General features: G+C 33.9%; 1 protein-coding gene across 8 annotated transcripts in view; it reads right to left on the bottom strand.

The window, feature by feature from the left end:
• LOC140063593 (regulating synaptic membrane exocytosis protein 2-like) overlaps positions 1-26,818 on the bottom strand; it is a 185,689-nt gene that overhangs the window by 124,576 nt on the left and 34,295 nt on the right. For 6 of the 8 annotated variants that reach the window (XM_072109995.1, XM_072109992.1, XM_072109988.1 and 3 more), the window contains 2 exons: positions 23,424-23,450; positions 1,870-3,121 (listed from right to left, as the gene is read on the bottom strand). In XM_072109995.1, coding sequence (XP_071966096.1) covers positions 1,870-3,121; positions 23,424-23,450 — 1,279 coding nt within the window. The remainder of the gene's footprint in view (positions 1-1,869; positions 3,122-23,423; positions 23,451-26,818) is intronic. The other 2 variants (XM_072109990.1, XM_072109991.1) reach the window with 2 other exon arrangements.

Raw genomic sequence — 26,818 nt, forward strand, 5'->3', positions numbered from 1 at the left:
CTTCCCTACAATTTGTGACGTTTTGTAAAAATAATACATATATATTACTTTAAAAACATTAAACCAGGTCATTCCTTGTCTTAAATGTACGTTTTATGGTAAATTATGATAAAAAGTGAGAAACAATGCACTACCTAAGTAGCTCGCGGCGACTGACCTCTCGTGGACGGTCTTTAGGCGTAGCCTAGCTAGGCTTAGTTTTTTAGGCCTAGCTGGTAAACATCGGTAACGTACGAACATCGTACGCTAGCTATATACCTAGCCTGACGTTGTATAGTTGCTGCATGAATTGTCTTTCTATTTTTGCCAGACTCCGTTGATACAAATTGGGGAAAACCTGGTAGGAGTCTATGGGCGGCCATTAGGGCCAAAATAGACAAACGTTGCCGTACGAACAATTTCGCTCCCGTAAGGCAAGCTAATGGCGTTAAAGACATAATTCCTCGAGTGACAAACAATATTGCCGTACGGACACACAAACACATTGCCATATGAACAAATTGCCGTATGGTTAAATTGGCGTAAGGACAAACATTGGCGTAAGGACAAAAATTGGTGTAAGGACAAAAATTGCCGAAAGGACAAAATTGCCGAAAGGACAAAAATTGGCGTAAGGACAATTGGCGTACAGTCTAACTAAATATAAACGTTGAGGGCAGCATAGTATTTTAAAACCACGTGACTGAAACCACTCTGTGTCCAGTCCTGCTGGGGAATAAAAACATAATCATGGAAGGCTTGTGTTCAAGCTAGCCAACAATAGGCCAGCCGGCCCACTTTTATTTATTCCAGCCAACAATAACTATGAAACGCCGTTTGTGTATTTTTTACATTTTTAGTGTTACTTATGGTTTTTATGGTATTAGAAATTAAATATTTGTGAGAAAACGGCGGATTGCTCCTGGGATCTCAAAGCTCAAATAACGGAGATGCACTCTGTTGAATCTACAAAAAAAACTAAAAAACCCTAATTTTAAAATTCAAGTGACCAGTTGATGACAACATTCTAAAGAGTTATTTTCATTTAAAAATGCCTTATTTTTTACCATTTTCAGCAATAAATGTGCCCATTTTGTCAGTTTTAACATGCTCGTATAGCATTATATTAAGTCGGAATGCACTCAAACTTGGTAAATGTAATAAGGATGGTGAATAGAATGCGATTTGTACAAAAATATTTATTTTTTTACGCCTTTTAAGCATCGCGCGCAAAAACGATTTTTTATCGTGAATAGTGATCACGCTGAAAAGCTGATTATTAAGTATCATTATGACAAAGATATTGTGAAAATTTAAAAACCATTGAGATTTAAGTTTTTCAAATAATCGGTACACAAAATCTCTACAGTAAGGAATACAGAAGAAAAATAAAGATTTATACAATAACAATAGGGGGTCATTTTATTCTAAATGATCACCTAATAATCTTTACGACACAGCTATATGTTAACTCAATTATTGGTTTAAAAGGTTTCTTGATTTTGGAATACATTGTCATTTTAATAATGTTATTAGACTGTGAATTGTATTATCACAATGGTGGTATTGCTGCTCGATTATAATCAAGGAAAAGGTAATTAATTAAGAAAAGATAAATAATCCTTTGTATGAACAGTAGACATGATCTGATTAATACTACTACTATTTTAAAAATTTAGTATAATATATACAATATGTCAAACCTGGGTTACTTACCTATTTAACTATCTATAGTTCATGCCATTTGTATAAAATCTATATTTCATATTTTTGTCATTGTTTTTTCTACAATAATTCCAAATAATAATATTTTCCAAATCTGTACATATTTCTCCTTCATTCATCAAAAAAGGTAAATTTGATATAAATGTTAATAATGATTAATCATACCTTTTTCACTGACACTCTCACTTTCAACGTCATCACAGCTGGTACATTCTGGAGTTGAACGTATTTCCTCCTCTGAACTACTTGGGGATGAATTCTGTCGTTTACGAGTACCTTTAGTTTTCTTATGTGGCTTCGGGGGTGGTGGTCTAACATGTTCACTTTGGTCAGAACTTAGTGAGTCATTGCGTATCATAGATTCTTTTTGTTTATTGCTGGAACGTTTAAATGCTGAACTTGGATCTAAATGCTGCTTGGGTATATTATCGTTACTGCGTTCTTGTGTTTCCGTATTTGTAATATCTATAACAGGATCGGGAGATGATAGTAATCTATTTGGATTTACTCTATAACTTCCACCATCACCTTCTAAGGGAACCATAGGTTGGTGACGCTCTCCATACTTTTTGCGATCGGGAGCAGGTGATCTTAAAATGCCACTGGGTGTTCGTTCATGAGGTGGGTGTCCTTTTTCTGAGTGAAGAGCAGGGCAATGACGTTCTCCACGATGAGACCCAGGACGCCCCCTTTCTTCGCCTCTGTCATTAATTTGCATTATATTTCCAGAACCATCAGAATATTCCCGATGCCTATGCTCTCTATGCCCTCGTGGTCGTTGGTTTTGATAGTGCAACTGTTCAGGAAACTGATCCTCTTGAAATCTTTCGCAAAAGTTTTCTCGAAAATATTCATCTTGATCTGAATGCCTACGAGGTTCCGGATATGTCATTCTGTCAGTGTGACATTCAAAATTGTCACCACTATGTTTGTTTCCATGCTTTTCTTTATCTTGAAATTGTTCCTTATTTGCAAGATAAAGCTCATGATCCAAATAAAGTTCTTTATCTGGATAATCTACACAATCTAAATGTGAAACATCTCCTGCTGAATCATAGCGACGATCACCAGGTTTACCTTGTAAGCTTCGATTTTCATGCCTAGAACTATGTTGTATATCATCATCATTTGACATAGAATATTGACGGTGAATATGAGTTAGCACAGATCCTGTTCGTGTTACAACTGGGTGGTTTTCCTGATTAAACGGAATGTTTTCTTTATCAGAAGAGGTGGCCCTATTATCTTGAAGTCTTTGTTTTTTCTCTTGAGAAGGAAGACCCTCTTGAAGAGGTTTTGAAGTCACACCAATAGATTTTTCTAAGGCTGGCGTTTTGGTTGGTGGAGTTTGAAACCATTGACCAGTTTTAGTTAGCAGCGTCTGCTTCTTACGACAAATGTTACAAACCCATAGCACCTGCAAAATAAAACACACTACCGTAAATCTAAAAATAAAAAGAAGTGTGTAGAGAGGAAATATTACAATTATATAGTCAAACCATATTCAAATATTCAGAATGTACATGATACAATGACATTTATAGATGCTTACACAGTCATAACATATATACATGCAATATGATTTACATTTTAATTTGGATAGAAGAGGTCTACACAATGTGAACAGCAAGTTGATATCGCTTTGCTCACACTGGTGGATCGACTAGTCTAGGTAGGCCTTTTAAATCAAGTTTAAGAACAAACAAAAGTAAACGTAGGGCACTATATAATTCCTGGTATTTCAACAGCATTTGATAATAAATGAATTATTAGTGTACCTTTCCTGGCTGTCGATCATAGTTAAAAAATCGCACAGAATAATGAAAAGGCCTAGCTATGCTTCAGTCTTATGGCCCGACAGTCGTTTAAATAGAATATCGTAATGGAGGGAGTATTTTTCACTAATTAGGTTATCTGCATGATATGCATATAACCTCTTGATTCTGTCAGGATCTTTATTTATTTATTTATTTATTCATCCCTTAGCACTATTTTGTCCGTGAATTATCTTGGTATCATCATCTAGCTACGTCAATTTTTCAGAGTATATTCCTTATGGCAAGGATTCGATGTGGTTATGTTTTCACGGTGCGCAATCAAAAATTACGCGGTCTACACACGATTTAACGAAATCATGTTTGTAATCATATCTTCACAAGCATGAATCACTTTTAAACAAAATTTGGCAATACAATTACGTGCATAGCGCATATAACGCATGCGTACGCGCGCTTAAAATTTTCAAAATTGTCAAAATTTATTTTTGATGAAATTAGAGTACGTTTCAGGCAATTTTAAGCGTTTAAAAAATTACCATGAGTGCGCAGATTTTTGCATGCGCACTGCGCGTTAAACGTAAAATGCGATTTCTGTTGTACAACCTTAATAATATCATCTAATTTTATTCACTTTTGATCGCGAAACTGCGTTATACGAGCACGTCAAAAGTGACTACGCACACTACGCACGTGTAAGTTAACAAAATGGTGAAAATATGATAATTTTAAAATTAATATTGATCGTCAGAATCCTCGGGAACACCTACCGTATATTTCAGTGTATAAGACGAACTTTTGACACCCAAATTTGACCTCTAAATTTTGGGTGCTTCTTATACACAGGTAACTTCCTCACGCACCCTAAAAAAGCTAGTTAACAGTTTACAGTAGCTAGCTAGGAGGCCTACCTTGCCTATTAAAAATAGTGTACTACTCTGCAATGTAGGCCTAGCTAGTTACTCCTGTCTAATCACAGTTGATCACCACATTGTGGTAACAAGTTGATTGAATTTTTAATTAAGGTAAATTGTCATCCTCGACTGTATTAATTAATATTTACAGTACTTGCATGAGATATTCTACCCAGGCCTAGTACTCTCTGAACTCGCGGGTGTGTATTCTAGCAGCATGCAGCATCACAGCACAACACATTTATGGAAGAGTCCATTAATTACGGTGGTGTCACATTTTAATTACACAATAATTATTTCCCTTGATCACGGTGGTTTATTCTATTTGCCGTGGCTAAAGATACGGTACTGTATCCTAACTTCCGTTTGCTAAAGGTACGGTAAAATTGCATTACGTCATAACCAGCCAATGGGGTGCTGGTACGTGTGTGACATCATCGTATAAGGACTTTGGATTTTTTGTAGAGAATGCCTATCGGCGGCGCCAGGCTGCTGCATGGATAAGTGTGCTCTGATGAGGGTTTTATTTTTATTCCAAATGGCCTATTTAGGCATATATTTTTTATTAAACTTTGTTTACAGATGGTGACCATAAACAACAAGCAAATGCGGACAATAAAGGGGCCCTCAAATACTATGATTTAGACAGTAGCCCCAGGGCTAAGTCACAGAAATCACTGTACACATGCAGCTGGCCCTAGTCTGGGTTCCAGACGGAGTTTTGTCTTAATATAAGATTAATATTTTGGCACATATGGCGTTTCATACGTATACTACTTGATTTTGGATACTCCGTCTGGGGAAACACGCACAAGTCACGTGGTTTGACATTCTTGGTGCATACGATTATCCGGTTGACTAGATTCAGCTGCATGCGATTGGCTACTTACTCGTACACCGTTTTAATATTCATATTTCAGAATTTTAAAGACTCAACAACTAAGATAGTGGGCATGCGCTATGTTACGTTTAGACAACGCGTAATAAATTTCCCTTTTCATTGAACGTTCAGTTGAAGTAGAGACTGATTACGATGTAATAATAAAGGCAATCAAACAAAATTATATCATTTGATTCTAATCAATATGTCTCAAACTTAATTGTTTTATTATTAAAATACCATTGTTTTGATTGTAAAATATTTAAATTTCGGCCTAGAAATAAGTGCGTCTTATACATCGACTACATAAAAAATACTAATATTTCAGTCTCCGTTATTGGTGCGTCTTATATACAGGTGCGACTTGTACACCGAAATATACGGTATTTTTTATTTCATTTTCTTGAAGTGTATGTATCATATGTATGATTTATTATCAAATTAAAAGAACAAAAGTTGATTAAGTCATCATTAATGGCATATTAAATTTTTTTTAAATAATTTTGACAATCAAACAAATTATAACATTTTCTTAGGCCGAAATAACAAACTTAACATTAACTTTCTTCATAAGAAGTTCATATATTAAAGTTAAAAGTATATAGTTTGACAGTGCATCATTTTTTAAAATTTTTATATTATAATTCATTGCGGTATGTAAATAATCTATCTGCACCAAAGTGGTTACTGTATAGTAAATACACAGAGGAATCTTTTAGTCAGTTGTGTTTGGCTCGGTGGTCTGTGCTCATGTCTATGGCACTCAAGGTACCGAGATCGAGTCTCACCTTGGGAAACAAAATGAAATGAGATTTTATCCGTAGGCCTATTGTTTGCTCAATTTTATTTCTTAGTATATAGATAATACACATGATTTATAATAAAATCTAGATAAAAAGTAACTTATGTCTTTATTATTATGTAAAAAATGTGGTTTATGACATTATACGCACATCGAATTGTAATACCGGCTATTGTATTTGCGTTAGCAAGAATCTATCATATATTATAAATAATTAAAGATTCCGAGAAAATCAATCAATCAATATATCTTTTACAAATCAGTTATCTTTATTTAAATCACTGCATATAACCTATAATTCGTCATAGTGACGAATTAAATCTAGTTTATTTTGTTTTTTCTCAAAATACTATGAACTTTTATTTGTATGTGATGTGTTAATTTGATACAAAAATCTATTTCAGGCCCATTGTATTAAGTTAAAGTAAATATGTTGCTAAATTGTGTAATATAATGCAGTACAAACTGTATATACTAAATTATATTACATAGCCTATGTAAATATATGAATGTGATTGGTTGAATTGCATCACATGACTACCGCTTCAAGGATCATAATTTGTATATGTCCTCGAGTATGATGATATTGACTGTGTATTCATGTGATTATCACATCTCTGTCATTAAACATATAAAATCTTGAGAAGCCGATGATAGCCTTAATATAAGGTTGTGTTCAACTTCACGATGACCAATGTTTGATGAGTTTTAAGTCAGCCTAATTCAGAGAAATTACTCTTTTTTGGTGAGAATGTTTATAAAAAATCAACGTCAGCCTAGCTAGCTACAGTAGGCCTAGGTCCACCTCTGTCATAACGTTAAATTATACACTGGGACTTTGCCCGGGTATATGCTTGCAGGCGAAGGTGATCGTAAAGTCGGGGGTGGGATTACACCCGAGGTGGGATTATACCCGAGGAACTACGGTAATATATATTGTAACATGTTATCTGTTTTGTGGGTTCGGCGTCAATGTAATTCTGATGACGATAATTAATACAGATAATTCAAAGAAACACACTACGATATGCTAATGGTTCATTTCTCTTTAATTATCCTTTCAACTTCAATAGAGTACACAACAACAATTTATTGCCTACCTAAGATTCAATTGAGATGAGGTATTTGCAAGTTTTAGCTAATTCAGTACACACAAATATACGAAAAGGGAGACCCAAATATACGAAAAGGGAGACCCAAATATACGAAAATGGAAACCTAAAATATAGTGTTATTATGTCGGCCCAGAGCCGGCGTAACTGTAAAAAGTTTTGTTCACAGTCAGTGTTTTAGGTCGGCCCAAGGTCGCCCTTTCAAACATTCACAACAGTTGTTATCCGCCGAACAGGAAGATTCAGGCAGGTCGCTTGTAAGGGGATATGCTGAGAAGGGGATATTCTCAAAACACAATATAGTTGTATATTTGGGTCTCCCTTTTCGTATATTTGGGTCTCCCTTTTCATATATTTGGGGTCTCCCTTTTCGTATAGTGGGGTCTCCCTTTTCGTATATTTGGGGTCTCCCTTTTCGTATATTTGGGGTCTTCCTTTTCGTATAGTGGGGTCTCACTTTTCGTATAGTGGGGTCTCCCTTTTCGTATTGGGTCTCGGGTCTCTGGTCTCTAGTTTCAAAACACCCCTCTAATTTGCAGGAAAAGGCACTCTCTCATATGTAGCATGCTACCAATGAGCAAAAAGTACATACTTTTTCCCTTCGTTAAACATACTTTATGCTTGCTGACAGCCAGCAATCTAAACAATAGAGCACAATGTCATTCCCTTGGGGATGTCAAATCTTATATTTCATCTCAAAGCAGGCAATATTTGTATATATAATATATAGAGTAGAACCTTCATTTTACGTACGGTACGGGACCGAAAGGCGTACGTAAAACATTGGATTCGTAAAATCAAGGTTGACCTTAAATTGACCCCAAGTACGCAGAGATCGTAGCTATAACAGCCTGTGCGTTTAAATAAGTATTATAAATAAAATATCAATGTTTTCTATCAATAAAAACAGTTGCTGCTGTAGGGGGAATGCACGTGTGTAGCTTGTCTCACAAAGCAGAATTCCGCACACAGCCATGGCTTTGTTTGTTGTTATTAAATTGCGCCCTCAATGTAAGACAATAATGACATCATCGGTTATTTTAAGCGTACGTAAAATCAGGGTCTACTGTATTGTAACATGTTATCTGTCTTGTGGGTACCTGTAGCATGCTAACAATGAGCAAAACGATAATACTTTTTCCCTCCAATAAACACGCGTAACTAATTAAAAGACGATAACATTTTTTTGCCGATGTCATTCACTCAGTATTTTGTTTTTATTGCATTTTTAAAACAAATATGAGGGAAGGGGAAGAGGGTGCGCCCTCACAACCACCCGCTCTCCCCCCCCCCCCCCCCACCCTATATCCGCCCCTGGCCACAAATCTTGCTACTTTATTAAAAAGGTAGACCTGGCTAAGCTAGATGTATATCTCTAAGTACGATTACTCCCCAGAAATTGACAACAAAGCCTAAAGAAGTAACATAGGCCAAGTCTAGAGTAGTATCCCTAGCTAAGATAGCCTGACGCCCGTATTCTTAAACCGGACTTTAGTCGTAGTTCGAAGTTCGACTTGAAAAAGTCGTAGTTTGAGCTATTACTTCAAATTCGATTAAAAAACGAAGTAGTCGAAGTTTGCAGTTCGACTTAATGAAGTCGAGCTTTTAGTCGAGTTGCACACGTCTGGGTAACAAAGGCTATACATTGGCCAATGACAAGAGAGTATTTGAGGAGCAGACGAAATTTTGCGCATTGATATCACTTTCCATTTCTTTCAACACTTTTTACGCATCAGGACTATATACATGAAAAATAATTTTAATCGTTAATTATTAGAACAATATCAGTATTAATTTAACAGTGAAGTATATTTGATTAACAACAAATAAAATCTTCAAAATATATTTAGGAACCATGGCGGTACGGTAACTTTTATATTTTCTAGGCCACCAACAAAGTATGATCGCGACGAACCACGCACTTCATAGCGTGACAAGAAAGCGCTAGGCCCCCTAAACATTCCATCGCATGGTGAATTGCCGCATCTCCCATTGTCGCTATGGCGCGTGACGTAGCTCAAGTCAGACTTGCGCGAAGAAAATAATGTAATTTGTATACAGTTGTAAATAAAGATGTTTTTCATTATTATAACTTATACCAATGTATATTTAATTAAGCTAATATAAATATAGATATTTCATTCTTCAATATCTGGCCAATATAACAACTCAATGACTGTTACGTTTTTTATAAACATCGTTTAAAAACCATTTAGTCGACCATTTAGCCTGCCCCCTCCAGGACTAAAAAAATCGATCAAAATCCGTCTCGATTTAGTCGAGGTTGGCCTGATTTAGTCGGTGATTTAGTTGAAGTTCGGTTTATGAATTAAAATGACGTCATTTTTTTAGTTTTAGCTCGAACTACGACTAAAAGTCCGGTTTAAGAATACGGGCGTTAGCCTAGACTGTTGAAAAAGTGTGAGGCAGCGAGGCATGCCAAATATTTGCGCAAGGTATCATATAGTTTACAATTTCAAAAAAGTGTGAGGCATATTTTAAATTTAGGGCTGCGAAAATTTTGGGCTTTACAGTATCTTACATGATTGGCTATAAAAAGAGAGAGAGAGAGAATTCTGGAGCCATTTCCGAATATTTTGTGATAGCAACCATATAGACGATCGTCCAACATGCAACATACTAGGCCTAAAGTCAAAATTTAGCTAATATGCTTAGCCCTAACCTAGAGGCCTATGTAGAAAATAATTTAATCAATTTTGATATAATAATAATTAGTGTAATCCTAAACTAGTCCTGTTTTAGTAGGCTAGGTAGTACGAAATATTTTCATTTTAGTTCATATGTTCGTACTATAATAGGCCTAGTTCTTTTTCGCACCTGCCTTGTGTTTTGACTCCAAATTTTATAACTAACTTTATGATGTGGATACCACACCTTAGAATTAGGCCTCATAAGTACTTTATGAAGAAGAATCACATAAAAAGTAACAAATAAATCCTTCAATTGATGATTTTTCAGACGTGTTGAATTACACATATTCAATGTTCAATATTTTTGTTTCTATGGCATGACGAGAGCAACAATAATATAGTGGAATGCGTCAACTTTTAATATATTTTATTGGTGAAATACACATTTTTTTTATTGACAGAGACAAAATATATTGAAATTAAACGTGAACCAAAAATGCGTTCAATATATGAATTCCACAGAGGTTTTAGCAAGTGTGACAAAGTGCCAGGCAGCGTTTTTATAATTAATTAATAATAATAATAACGATTGTTTTGTTTATTTCATTAAATTCATATTCTGTCAAGTTATTTGAGTTTAATTTTACAACAGTGCCCAAACTGTTCACAAGTTGTCTGTGGTTAGTTTTCATCTGTATGCACCTTTTTTTTTTTATCCGACCAACAGTCTTCCGATAAACAATAATTGCTATAGCGACACATCTAATGACTCAGTGCATGCTTGATTGGCATTTTGAGGGTGTTCACTTTACAATTAATTTAACATGTCCCTCGCACAGAGTGAAAGTATATTATTTTGTCACACCTCCGCACCTCGATTCGGTAGACCTGAGAGATAGAAAAGCCATGTACTATTTAGTAGGTATATAGCCGGACGATTCAGCATCCTATAGCACATGGTTTCAGCAATCACCACTGTCATCAAATAATAAAGAAAACTCTACATGCTTGATGGGAAGCTAAGACCCTCTCTAAGCAGCTTGAAAAGAAGACTACTACTACTGCGAAGGGGAGCATTTATTTATTTTTATTTTATGTCTTTAGGCAATGTGGCCAAGGATTACCAATAGTGAATTAATCACTGTCCTATCAGATAGGTGGTAATCCCCCTGATACAGGGGCTATTGTGTGAACCAGTTCACCGGGGTAACCCCCTACTCTTTTTCGAATAATGAACTGGGTTTCTTTAAAGTACACACAGGTTATAACTGTGTACACTGGACCTACGGTTTATAGTCCTTATCCGAGAAGACTTGTTCCACCACCAGAACTAGGAGCGAGTCTGCCTCGAACCCTTGCCGATGTTGTTGTTGGCTCTTTAGGTACGGTAAACGGCGCCCCTGCCTTAACCGCTCGGCCATATCACTCACAAAGCATGTTTTGGGACAATTGACCTTTGGGGCTAAAACGTTTAGTATGAGTTATGGGACGCCTCTCTGCATTATTTACTAGTAATAATTTGATATGACGTTCTCTTCTCTTGAATGGCCTCCGTCAGTACATTTCTCGTTATTATTTGTTCATTTTTATGTCTTATGTTTTTGTTTTCAAATTAATATAAATGTATCCTGTTATTCTATTGATTATATATATATTTGGTCTGTTTCTAACCTTTTAGTTTCAGTTACATAATCGCATGTTTTTTACCTATTACATCATTGATACTACTGGTACATCATGATGGGGATTCATGGATACGGTTAGCCTTAATCGTGGTGGACTTAATGGATTTTTAAGGGAAATTGAATCAAGTTAATACACCGAAACATCACTTTGGGGTCATCATTTTGCAATGAAGATGAGTTATTTGATTTAATGGACAAAGGATTCGTCAAGCAAGTACACTATACATTTCATAAAAAATTACCTAAGAAATGTCGTTTTTATTCCAATTTAAACATTATTTTTGCGATCAATCTTCTCATGGCGGCGCCACGCTTGTCGATCGCTGTGAGGGGAAATCTCATCATTGTTTTGAGCGAGGTAGCGCAGGCTGAGTACGGCCTTGGCCTAGCTAGCATTTTTGGTTGGTTGCAATTTATTTTAATGTTTTAAGTACACCTAAACAAACAATATCTAATATATAAGTTTATCGTAACTATTTTATATTCATTTTTTTTCAATTGGCTAACTAAGCCTAGGCTAGGCCTGATCAACTGTAAACAACATTGTTGGAAATTTCACCATGAAATTCGTGAAATTATTTTCGCGCTTGTTATTCAATCGCAAAAGTTGCGAAAATAAAGGGTGCGCGAACAGTAAATAGATTTGAACTTTGACAAGTTCGGGTTGCACATACGTTAAAATAAATGACTGTCGACAATTATTATGCCATCTTATTAGAAATATGTTTACAGTGCTGAATTGTACCATATTGGCCATATGGTTACGTCAAAACATCTGGTAGATATCAATTTTACATGAATCTATCAATAAGATAGAAAAAAAAAGTTGCTATTTTCTTCTCAATAACGGCAAACTAGTCGAAAATATATCACTGTGTGGTGCATAATATTATATTTTTTGTTATTTCTTTAAAATATATGGATAAAAATAACGATTACCTTCCTAAATATTCTCAAAATATTGAAACGTTCATTCGAGAAACCACGATCGAAGCCATGCTGTTTCATCGTAAACAAAAGCGTCAGCCAATCAGAGAGCGTTATTTATCTCTATAGCCAATCACAGTCAAGGATTTACAAATTCTTGTTAGAAATTTCAGCAACCTAACACTTTAATAAAACCAATTTCCATTGGCTAGATTAAAAAAATCCCTTAGGTTGTTAAAAATTATGGTAGCTGATATATTTTCGAACAGATAGGTGCCAAACATGACATGATTCGGGTTAGCGGTTTGTTTACAAAAGCGCCGTAAAGAAAGTTGATTTTTGAGTGAACAAAAATACAATTTCCTAATGATTTTAAATGGAAACGACTTAAATAATTGTAAAATACACATACTTGTGATATTTTTTTATGAACAAGAGTTTGATATGTTAAAGTGTTAATACTATCGTTGTTTATTGAAATTTTTAAATGGATAGGTTAGGCCGTTTTTCACATTATGAACCTCAAGGCTAAATATCTCAAAAGGTCGGGCTGCGACTCTGCGCCGCTTTTGTGATGCCAGGCCTCATATAAAATTAATAAAATATTATGAAGGAGGCACAATTTCTGAAAAGAAAAAGCTTGTATTGAAAGTACCTGAACAAATTTTTAAAAACAGGTCAATAAATAATAGTAATTCCTATATAGTAAATAAAGTAATAATAATCACTATATAACGAAATATGAAGCAAATAAAAACTACCAGTCTAGAATATAATTAATTATTAGATTAATTTTGTGTTAACTATTGTTTTGTTTTAAAAATGAAGCTCTGTTTGGTTGCTGAAATTGTAATTTTCTGAGGAAGTGAGTTCCATATCTTGTGTCCAGTAAATATAATATTTTGTTGAAAAGAACTCTTTTTGTGTTATGAAGGTTATTTAGGATTCTTGTAGAATAACTGTGAAATTCATAATTTGGTGAAAACATATCACACAAATGAGTTGGAAGAAGAAATTTTTGACTTTTGTAAATGAATAAGCATTGTTGAAAAATATTTATACCTGTCAGTTTTAATAATTTAATTGAACGAAATAAAGGATTCGTACTAGTTCTTAGTGGAACCTTTGTGATTATTTGCATGATTTTCTTTTGAAGTATTTGAAGGTTATTTTAGATAAGATGCCAATCTACAAATTATAGCAACATTTTTTGAGATTTTGTTTTCTGTCTCAATAGTATGGGGGTCAGGCAAAAAAATGTTGCATTGACTATTATGGAGAGAGTGTTGTTTACAATGGACCTAATTTAACCAGCATTAGACTACTCCTAAACAGAGCATAACTGCACTTTTTAAAATTTAGAGAAAGGTTGTTTGCCAGAAACCATTCGGATACATTAATTAAACTTGTATTTACAGTGTTAAACAATGATGCTAAGTGTCGATTTTGTGTCATCTGCATATAAAAAAATAAGATAATGAATCGTATCTTCATATTTAATATTATGACAGTATTAATATCGCTTCTTACCATTGTCACTATTTCATATAAAAGCCAAAAAAATATCGGAAAACTGAAAGAAAAACAATTTTAAAAGTACAGACGTGTTTGAAGAATCATAGAATCGTACACCTTATTATTTCGTTCTTGTTTATGACAAAATTCTAAGCTATAAATACAGTACATAACACTAATTAGTTATCCGCTTGGTAGAGCGGATAACTCCTTGTTATTGTATTGGATCAATATTTTTTTTCTGTATAGTTCTTCTTTCTTTCTCGCTTTTTTGTGCATCGCGTTTCTCTAAAATGTGTAAACATAACATTTCATAACTTTGACAACATGTGGCCATTTACGTAAAGTTGTGCGCCTTCTATTTTGAATGACGTCAGAGTTGCGATTTTATGATTTTTAATGATTGATCATAGATTAAAAACCAAGCTTTATTTTGTTTTGACACTTGGTGAAAATCTAAGTCATATCAAGGTCAAACTTTCTATGGATTAAAAATGGCATGTTTCACAAAAAGTTACGCTTTTAAAATTTCAAAATGCGCAAAATTAATTTCTAATCAACTTTCTACTGATCATGACATTTTGAGCATGTCAAAAATTCCTGCTTGCGCGAAAAATGTTACGCGTAAGGTGCGCACGGAGTATGAAAAACATATTTTTTTCTCTTGAATTATATTTTTCAAGCCTTTCCTAGTAATTTTGAAAACAATTTAGACCTTTTCCAGTTTAAATAACGCCATACGAACACGTTGAATTAGACAATTCGCGCGCGTTTTTTATGAAAAAACTTTAAAAATCGTCAAAATAATGTCTTTTTTTAAACAGTCATAGTTTCTAAAGTAAACCGTGAACCGTTTATTTTTATTACAAAATCTAGAAGTTGATGAGTTGTAGATATCGGATCATGCATCAATAAGGCTAAAAAACCATTGTGACGTCATCGTATGGCCACACGAATGTATAATATAGGATTTTTGTCTCTTTCGTTATTGTTCATAACATTCAATAGAGCGCATCTTGCTTATCCGTATTCAATTTTCCCCGAGATTTTAATATTGTCTAGGTCAATCAACTATCTTTCGCATGAGTTAAAAATATTTTAATTTTTATAACGTCATCATGCCTAAAATTTTTAATTACCTGGGTCATTAATTTCATCTTTACAGTAAATTTTAATCTGTTATAGCTCGTAAGAATAAAATGTGATAATCACGATTAAAACGTTTTCTGGAAGCTATTGGATTGTAGATACGAATTTATATGAACATTTTGCCAATCTGATGTCATCATATGGCCACTTGACTTTAAAAAGTCAGATTTTAATCTTTTGCGTCATAGTTCATTACATTTAAAAGAGCGCGCATCAATATTTCCCGTATTCAAATTTCTTCTACACGTTAATATGTTGTTACTGAGATAATTTCCTCCCGAAATTGCTATCTTAGTGTTTCATTTTGATACCGTAACCATGTTAAAAATTTGAACAAATGGCGGGTTCCGTAATTTCACCTATTCTACACTGTATGATGTATACAGATTATACTGTTTATACTGTATATACTATATGACACAAAATAGACAGAATTCAGCACTAACAACGTATGATATTCTTCAGTTCAGGTCATAATGCCATAATCTGTATCTGTGTGCAATATTCCAACGTATGACGTGCACGTGGCGTTTGTCGTGCGGATAACTAACTCGTCAAAGTGACGAGTTTCATGTCTAGTTACTTTTAGGTTGGGAATATTAGAATTATCAAAAAATCAAAAAACTATCAAAAAATGGAACCTAGTTTTGCAATGGAGATTGCATTTGTTATTTTCATCTCGTTGTTCGTTCCATCTATTCATACATCGTACATAATGTGTTGTGTTATTATGAGGTGGGATAATGTTAATCAAGTTAACCGATTCACCCCGATAAGCGCCTAAAGTGCTTTAGGCGCTCATGAGGTTGAAAGTCAAGGTCATTGTAAACAAATGGTCAATAAATAAAAAGTAAACTGAATTTACAAAAACAATTATACAAAATACTAAAATATGCTTCCAAATGTATAAAAACAATGAATCGAGTTTGAAAATAATTTGAAAAGCGACGGCCATGTTATTCTAAACATACAACGTAAAATCGTCTAAAATCCGTCATTATTTGTAATAATCACTATTTTGAAGCTTGTATACAATAAAGGAACAAGTTGGAGTGTAAAACACATGTACCCATGTGTGACCAAAGTTGTTAAAAATTCAGAAATATGAATATTAAAACAGTGTTCAGGTGTGTAGTCAATCGCAAGCGGTTGAAACTAGTCAATCGGATAATCATATGCACCATAAATTCTTGGTGTCAAAACATGTGACATGTTCTTCAATATTGCCTGACAAAGCAATTTAATCAAAAATATTTGCAATATGGAGATTCTAAAGCAGCATGCTTGGCTGAAAATCCTGGCAGATTCGTCGAAAATAAGAATTTCCTTCCTCTCAAATCAAGATTCTTTCAAAACCTTCTTTCAAACCTCACTTTTATGGATTTATAGTTCGAATTTTTATGCATAGTAAGGTATAATGTTAATATTTATTTACTAGGCCAAAAAAACAAAATGTCTGGGATATGATTTTCAAGCCTATTCGGCCTATTTTCATTGGTATATCGAAACATAGTAGTAGTGATCTCGGGTCACAATTAAAAATTGATTTTCTATCTATAGGCTCACAATATATCAGCCCTCCAGGCTACAGTAATGGAAACCCTAACCCTTGTATTAATTTAATCTATTGATGTGAAAAAACATAATGTACTGTAATAGGCAAGTCACGCAATATGTGTAAACTGCAATCTCTGGGCTTTATCCATAGCCAAGCAGAGGCGCCGGTGGATATATTTGTTTTACTAGTTTTGCTTTGCCTTGAAAATTGCAATGAGCGTAACAGTGTACACCAGAGTGGAGAAAAGCAAACGCAAGTGTCTTCCTGGTAGTGTGACCATTCGGCCCATTTTTTAAATATATTGTCAAATACATTAAACATAAATTATTCAATAATGTTTGGTTTTGTTTCATTTTCAGAGAGACTGTGAGAGTAGTAAGACTAGGGATAATGATCCAATTGCCAGGGACTGATTTCTTTATGGACAAAGAAAAATCAAATAATACAATAGATTTTAGTGTTGTATTTTTTTATTTTAAAGATAGTTGTTTCAATACGATTTTTTCAAAGAATATATTACCCTCCTTCAGCCCCAGGTGCTGTTGACATCATTGAACATATACTCAACACGGTTGACGAGATTCGTCTAACTAACCCAGATTCACCGATGATAATCCTAGGCGACTTTAATGATTTGAACATTGATAGTCTAACAGAACAACTTGGGATGGTACAAATCATTGATTTTCCAACTCGTGACGTTTCGCTACTTAACAAGGTTTTTATGACCCATCCAGAACTATATACAAAGCCTAAAAAATGTGCACCCATTGGGCGTAGTGACCATAGTAGTATTATCATTCATCCTTGCCATGAGTTGCCGCCATCCAAATATATGCGTATGCAAGTTAGACCATACAGAGAGTCGTCAGTAAGATCGTTTGGACAATGGATAACCAACTATAACTGGAACTGGATGTTCAATCGTAACTTATGTATAAATGAGAAAGTAAATGGTTTTTTAAATGTCTTAAAAGGTGCAAATAATCACAATTTCCCTGTCAAGCAAATAAGAAAAAGAATAGCTGATCGTCCTTGGATGACTCAAAACGTTCGTCGACTACTTGATGCAAGGCAGCGAATGTATAACAACTGTACTAAAGCTGAATGGAGAGAAACACGCAATGCTGTCCAGAGAAGCATTCGTTCAGCAAAGAAAAATTGTTATGATAAATCAATGCGAGGCCTTAAAAATAATGATCCGGCAACATGGCATCACAGTGTACGTAAACTGTGCAATCTAAAAAATCGAACCATGCTAAAATTCCCTGGCCACTCAAATCAAGATCTTGCAAATGATATCAATAACCACTTTGCATCTGTGTGCCGACAGCTTCCCCCAGTTGATGTAAATGCTCTTCCTGCATATTTGCCTTCACCTGAACCCCCGCCAAAAATTTTTCCTGGACAAGTCAGAAGATTGATTAATAAACTAAAGTCAAAGAAGTCTAGTCACCCTGATGACATGCCAATTAAACTTATAAAAGAATTCGCCTTTGAAATTGCTACCCCACTTGCCCATATTTTTAATTGTTGTCTTAATGAAGGTGTATTTCCCGAGTTATGGAAGTTAGTAACAGCCATTCCTGTTCCAAAAGTTTCTAATGTGACATCATTTCAAGACCTCAGGCCAATTTCACTTACCCCCATCTTTGCCAAGTTGTTTGAGTCATTCCTTACTGATTGGGTGACTAGTGACATTCATGAACATTTAGATATTAAACAATTTGGTTGCCGTAAAGGCTCATCTACTAGCCATTATCTTGTGGACATGATTCAGTCTGTAATTAGTGATATTGAAAAAGGTGATTCTTTTGTGGATATTTGTGCCGTTGATTTTACGAAGGCCTTCGACCGAATTGACCATACGGTCATTGTTAAAAAGCTAGTCGACATCGGAGTGAGAACATCTATTATTCCCACCATCTGTAGCTTTCTGACGGATCGTAAAATAAATACTAAACTTAGTTCATCCTTTTCCCCTTATGCCAACATCACATGTGGGATTCCACAGGGTACAAAGCTTGGGCCAATTTTGTTTCTTATATTAGTCAATGATATCTCTATGGAAGGCTGCAGATGGTGGAAGTACGTTGATGATCTCACTCTTGGTGACACTGTTAAACATGGTAATGCCCCTAAACTTCAATCTTGTCTTGATGACCTTACTGAGTGGTGTGATACAAATCACATGGTCCCTAAACCCTCTAAGTGTCATATCATGAAAGTTAATTTTTTGAAAAGAAATATTCCCCCTCCTAATTATTACCTTAGCGGTACAACACTTAATGTTGTTTCGTGTATGAAGCTCCTTGGACTTATAATCCAGGATGACTTGAAATGGGATAATGTCGTCAGTGACATGGTAAAAAGAGCATCCAAAAGGTTGTATACGTTATATATCCTTAGAAGGGCCAATGTACCAGTTCATGATATGATATCCGTTTATGTTTGTTATATTCGCCCAATCTTAGAATACGGCTGCCCTGTGTGGCATGGAAGCATCAATAAGGCCCAAATATCGACCATTGAAAGAGTGCAAAAGAGAGTTTTACGTATTATTCTGAGTCCCGCTTTCCTTACGTATGATTCAGCTCTTGAGCTTACAGATATGACCACTCTCGCATCCAGACGAGAGACGTTGATTAAAAAATTTGGAGAAAGGCTCTTGAAATCGGAATTGTACAGAACTATTTTGCCTGACTACCGCATTATTACTAGAGAGCTTAGATCAACCACGGTAGATAAACCCCTAATTAATATACCTGTTTGTAGAACTAACCGTCTTAAGACCTCGTCTGCGCCCTTACTATAAAGTAGAATCCTTAATTTAAACAGTACCTAAACTGATCACGCTGAAGATGGCTATGTTATAAATATTTACATATATAGGCCTATGCATTTGTATATAAATTTTGTAATTTTTTTAACTAATTTAATTTTTTTAACTGACTTTTTCAAATTTTTTAATGTTTTGTATAAATTTTTGTATTTTTTTAATATTTGTGTTTCCATATATATATATATATTTTTGTAAATCAACAATTTCAGCCTTCGGGCTGCATGTTTTTTATTATATAAACCTGAATAAATAAATAAATAAAAAAAAAATATATATCAGAAGAATGAGCAATTCTTGATTTTTGCAGTGGAAATTTGTATCACTTTTAACAGAGCATGGGTGATTATAAATTAGAACCCAAAAACAATGACAAATGCTGTCAGAAGTTGGATGGTTATAACTAAAAATAAAGATCAAAGATCAAGTGGAAAACCCTCAACTAAGTTGGTTAATTCACTCGATGGCAATTTAATTTAATGATTTAAATGTGACATCAGTGTGCCGTTTCGGCCTAAGGGTTTTAAAGCTGAGATACAGGCATGAATTTTAAATATAATATTTGGTTAATTGTACATAAGGTAGTTAACCTAATGTAATAATGTCTTGTGACTCCCTATAAGGTGAAAAAAGATGGTGGATATACGGTGGATAATTTTTGCTATAGCTTGAAAATAAAAATCTGTACGGTAAGTTGAATAAAAATTCCAGAAATGTAATATTCAAGTTATATTTCCTATACTTAGTCATTTGATAACATTTTTACCACACTGTTTTTCATAGCTTTTTAAAATGCCTCTTTATTTACAAAATTTGTGTACAAAAGAGTAGAGATTTTACTGTGTAATTTGAACTATCAACCCCCCCCACCCCCCCCCTCTCCACTGATAAGAAAGTGCTTATTTTCAACAAGCTTGTGTAACACAAATAAAATCCAAACAATTATGAAACATAGGAGAAACTATAGATCGATAATTAATGGAATGTTTGATCAATAGAAATTTTTTACCCGCACCTAGCCCTTGAACGGGTCTCAATGGTGGTACACCTGCAGAACAAACCTTCAAATCTGCCAGCAACAACTTATCAACTCGACTACCATTCTCTATTCTAAAAGCCTCCTGCTACAGTTAATTTCAAGCCTAGATAAGGTAGGTATATCTAAGGTGGAGATCTTTACAAAAGTTTTCCCATTGTGCTCGCCTATGTCAGAATTAAGCATAATTTATATATAGATTATGAATATATTTGTGGCAGACATTATCTATATATAAATTATGGTTAATTCTGACACAGACGAGCACAATGGAAAAACTTCGGTACAAATCTCTGCCTTGGATACCTACCTGATCTATCTCAGATGTACCGCGAAACGTAAATTTTATAACATTAGTTTTCACTATTACGATATTGTTCCATATTTCTGTCTTAGGAAGATGTTATAAAGAGTTTTTTTTTTTTAATTATGATCTCAACGGTAGATTTTCAACTCAATTTCAATTCTACGCTGTCAAAGTAATTTCCAGGTTCACGATGAGTTCACCTTGCAACAACCTGGTTTCAACTAAGTTAGCCGTTAGTGGCTATAACCATTTTTTTTTTTTTTTTTAATATACGCCATAAAGCATCGGAATTTAATGTGGGGAATAGTATTATAAAATTATATAGGGAGATTTAATGATAAGATAGTTTGTTTAAAATCGAGTGAAATCCTGATAGCCGAGTTTGATTGAGTAAGCTGGCAGGAATAACTGTAAGCTATCTGGTGTATCCCGTTATGACCGGGATGTCTGCCCATGTTGCAAGCCGTCTAAAATGTCTTCTTTCTTGGGCTGAAACGGCCCACTGTCGCGGAAGTTAGTTTCAAAAGATGTTTAAATTAAATAATATATTAATTATTAGGATGGTATTTATTTGAATAAACGCCTCTCTAATAAAACATCACTTTGAATAATAATCTCCCCCCAACCCAACTATCTAATAAACACCCAATCCACATTTATAATACAAACAATATTGTATTATATTTACATACAAATATTTATATACAATTATACTATTTTTTTCATATCTATTAGAGGATTTCATTTGATTATAAATGTTACCATATTATTAAAACAACAAAATTAAACATATCCCTCGAATAAGCACCTCCCTCAAATGAACTCCGCTTCCTCCACCTCTGCCTTATAAGGGCTCTACCAAACAATAAACACTATACTTTAAAATGTTATTAATCATCTAAGACACTGTGAAACAAAGTAGGTTTAGTTTTACGAATGTCAAGCATTTTCAATAATGGTAACCGACAGAAAACGTACAAGGAGAACGTCCTTCTAAAACCTTTTTACCAGAGTCATTATCATTCCGAGAACCATCGTCTACACTTCCTGGAGGGGGAGCGAGCAAAGCGAGCTCACCCTCTAGTAAATTAAATTAACAGTGTGATAGTAGGTACAAAAACAATTTGCATCCAAAAAACATACTGAGTAGCATCAGTGTCATTTCAAGTATGATTTTCAACATTTGAAAGCTTAACAGTCAACTACAGTATTAATATTTCTATTATAACCCATAAAAACTGTATATAAATTTGAATCAACATAAATACATTACATGTTTAAAAAACACAAATTGCAATTTTTTACAATAGTACATAAAGATAAGAAAAACATCAAGAAAAAAAAGAAATATTTTATTCAAAGTAAAAATACAATGCCCATATGATTAGTTTAATATTTATATAAAATATATTATATAAAATATATCATATATTGTATATATTATATATATAATTATTATATAAATATTACATAAACAAATGTAAAAGTATCTCTTTGGGAACCCCTCCTCTTCTTGAGTTAATATATTGAGAGCATATCAATGTGATCTTTGTTGTGTGTGCATACAATTGAGAACTAGTGCATTTGCACCGTACAATGCCAAGGGTGTTGCTATTTATTTAAATTCTAACAATATCATTAAAGTGGTCTAATGGTTTAGAACATTTGCATATCAGAATGTTCAGAGTTGGAATCTTGGTTCGGACTGCCTTTTCTCATCCTCACAGATTTCCTCATCTGTATCATTTGGTATTGTTCAAATTTGATTGGATATGATATGGTACGGTGGATCAACACTGTTGGCGTGGGCCAGCCAAACAGCACTAGTTCTCAATTGTATACACACTCAAAATAGATCAATTCGAAACTCCCACATCTTTCAGTATATTAATTCAAGACAGTATTGTTTAGACCTAATTTGATCTCATCAGTGAAGCTGAAGTTTCAAAATAATTATGAACACTGGCACAATATATATCATGGGACAGTTGAGTAGGTAATACACAGAATTTTTCCAGGAAAGTGTGGAAGCCAAACAAGGTTCAGGGTGGTCTGAATATTATACTATAATACACATAATACTAACCACAATGTTTAGCATTGTACAGTGACGTGCTTATGCTGTTTTTAGTCATTCACTATTAATTACAATTATAATAAAATAATTTCAAGTACTGTATATGTTTTCGAAAACAATTTTTAGATTAGAATAGTTATGTATTAGTGTCACAATAATTGTCACTGATATTCCACATGCATTTTACTATACTGAACAAAAAACAATCAAAGTTCGATAAAACAATAAATTAATGCAGATTTTCCATGCAGTGAATCAATTGATGTTTTTTTCAATACATCCTTTGAATATGCCATTTATAGAAAAATGAGTACATTTTTCGTGAACTAATCTTGTAGAATTCAGATATTCTATAGAAACTTTGCTAAAGGTAAAAATCAATGCTTTTATAAGGTTAAATATTTTAACGAACTTTGATTTTGACTTGTATTTTTCTGACACAAAAAACTATTATATAGCTACATGTATATATTAATATCATAATATCTATACCTGAATTATTTCTTGCTCAGAAGACTGCTACAGAAAAGAAAGTGGAAAAAAAATACAAAACAGTTTTTATCATTTATTTTATTTTGCTTTTTTAAATAGCAATGAAAAAAACAACATTTTAAATGTTAAATCAAAACACTTTGAAAGCCTACAAATATTGTTTCGGACGGGCATCATCATAAATTAAGTGCATACATGTTCTAAAAAAGAATATGTGTATATGGCACGTCATTGTAAAAGTCTAACAACAAATACGTATATATTATAATATCCTGGATTTATAAAACGCTTTATGTTGTGAAACCTCTCTAAACACTGAACATACAGTAGAAAATGAGGGGAAAAAACTGAACCCAAACCAAGTAGGGGGATACCCTCTTGTAAGTAACCAGGGTTCAGTTTAAATTAAGTACCAGTTGTGTCTCGGTCATCCCAGACTTGAGCGCCTCCTACCCTAGTAAAGAAACTGAAACTCATAAAATGAATAGGTTTACTGTATTCTAAGGGTATGTTCAGACGTACGGCGTACATATTTTTGTGTCTGAACTAGGCCGAGGATTAGCGTTAGGGAGCTGTTACGCCGCGCCAGTAGCGTTAATAACCCTTGCAGGAGAGGGTAGATTTAATAATACTAATACAGTGATGCAAAGTGAATTTAACCTTAACCAATGAAAAGACACGACCAGCATACCTGTACAGCGAGATAGCTAAACGTCAAACTATCAGGTTTTCATTTTAAGGAACTGTACAGTTGGCATCAGCGATATTATATTTTCATAAATTAAATACATTAATCATATAATTGGCCGTGTAATAATTATGTTTGAAATTATTTTGAAGTAAAATGCAATTGTGCAAGTAGTTTAAAGTAGTAAGAACAAATCAGTATATTTTTAAGGTAACATTATATAAATAAAAATTTAAAAAAAACAACTTTAGAATGTAAACTGTAATGCGTTTGTCCTGAATGTATGCATGATCAGAGTGTTTTAAACGTAAGGCATTGGAATGATGCGTTTGTCCTGAATGTATGCATGATCAGAGTGTTTTAAACGTAAGGCATTGGAATGATGCGTTTGTCCTGAATGTATGCATGATCAGAGTGTTTTAAACGTAAGGCATTGGAATGATGCGTTTGTCCTGAATGTTTGCATGATCAGAGTGTTTTAAACGTAAGGCATTGGAATGATGCGTTTGTCCTGAATGTATGCATGATCAGAGTGTTTTAAACGTAAGGCATTGGAATGATGCGTTTGTCCTGAATGTATGCATGATCAGAGTGTTTTAAACGTAAGGCATTGGAATGATGCGTTTGTCCTGAATGTATGCATGATCAGAGTGTTTTAAACGTAAGGCATTGGAATGATGCGTTTGTCCTGAATGTATGCACAATCAGAGTGTTTTAAACGTAAGGCATTGGAATGATGCGTTTGTCCTGAATGTATGCATGATCAGAGTGTTTTAAACGTAAGGCATTGGAATGTTGATAGTTGTGTCTGAACACCTTGACTTTAAGCACCCGGATTACCGAACGCTGTTAGGGCCCATTTATACTAGAACGATAACGAGCGACGATAAATAGATAAATATGCATTTTTCTTGCATAAAACAAAAGAAATTAGAAAAGATTTTGTTCTAGAACTATAGGATAATCATTTATGCTGTCTTTTGATAAAAAGGATTTTTTTTTAAATTAAATCAAATGACTTCATGATCAATAAAAACAACAAAATCGTTGTATTGTCACCATATGATTACTCTTACTAATCATGACGTCATTTGATTTGACGTATGAAAATATCATTTTCATCAAAGACAGCATAGATGGTTATCGTATAGTTCTAGGATGAAAACTTTTAAAATTTCTTTTGTTTCAGGTATGAAAAATGCATATTTATCTATTTATTGTCGATTGTTATCGCCTAGTGTAAATGGGCCTTTAGTCTGAACATACCCTAAGTTTTTAGTGAAGACAGAAAGTTTGTTTCTAGGTCACAATTGTATCACAATATTGTACTTTGATTGTATGTATTATATTTTCTTATGTATTTTTTTATAAACAATAAAAAGTATTTTAATCAAATTTTGAGCTTGTGTGTATCTTGTCATTCATTGTTTAATTATCTATTATATCTAAACCTTGTTCGCACTCGCAAATAACTTTACTCAAGGCCATCAGTAAATCTGAGCATTGTTTTTTATTTAAAAATTGTTGATTTATACCTAATTGGGTATGTAGGCAGGCTTGGAATTGCATTTGGGAGATAGTGCTGTGCTAGGAATCATAGCTTATAGGCAGGGATGGATGCATATGAGTGGTGTGCATTGGGGTACAAACATGAATGAGCTGGGAATACTATACCTTCCATCCCGTTCAGGATTTATGTTCAAAACAATGAAGTCCAGCATGCATTATTTGCTAGCGAGAAAATGGCCGAGGATTGCCAAACGCATCATTCGGCAGTTGCAAAGAAATTGGTCTTAAAAACACCTTTTTCATACAAATTTGCAATTATAACATGGTTTCAAGTTGAAAAGTGAATAAAATATGATGAAATTGCTAAAGAAAGGTTTTAAAACAGAAATCGGGCAAAAATAGTGTGCAGTTTAGTTTAACGCACAGTGCGAGTGCAAAATTCTGCGCACTCATGGCAAATTTTAAAAGCTTTAAATTGTCTGAAACATACTCTAATTTCATCGAAAATCAATTTTGAAAATTGTAAGCACGCGTACCCATGCGCTATATGCACTAAAAGCACGTATTTAGATTGTCATATGATGATTTATGACCTGAAATTTATGAGTACCAAATTTGGTTTAATTATAATACATGCTTGTGAAGATATGATTAAAAACGTGATTTCGTTAAATCGGGCATACACCACTAATTTTTTATTGCGCACCATGAAAAGATAACCACATCGATTCCTGGCCATAAGGAATATACTCTGAAAAATTGACGTAGCTAGATGAAATTGATCTCTAAGATAACTGATGGACAAAATATTGCTATCGAAAGAATAAATAAGGATTCTGACAGAATCAATAAGGAAAATATATAATAAAATAAATGATAATGCATACAACCTAATAAAGATTCTGACATAATCAATAAGGTTATATGCATGATAATGCATATATTAAACCTTATCAACATAGTATAAATATGACAGAATGAACAAATACATTTGAAATGTGTATTAAAAGTATGATAGAATTTTAGTAAATTTTTGCCAATAACATATCAGTTTTTATGTTTATAAATTTATAAATAACACTAAACTTATAACTGTTGAAATATTAAAGAATGTCACTATATATTTGAAGGAACCATGCATGGAAACAGATTGAACATGATTAGATGTAAATGCCATCGCCTGCCAGTTGCTTATTGA

This window comes from Antedon mediterranea, chromosome 1 (assembly GCF_964355755.1).
Source record: "Antedon mediterranea chromosome 1, ecAntMedi1.1, whole genome shotgun sequence".
NCBI classification, from domain to species: Eukaryota; Metazoa; Echinodermata; class Crinoidea; order Comatulida; family Antedonidae; genus Antedon; species Antedon mediterranea.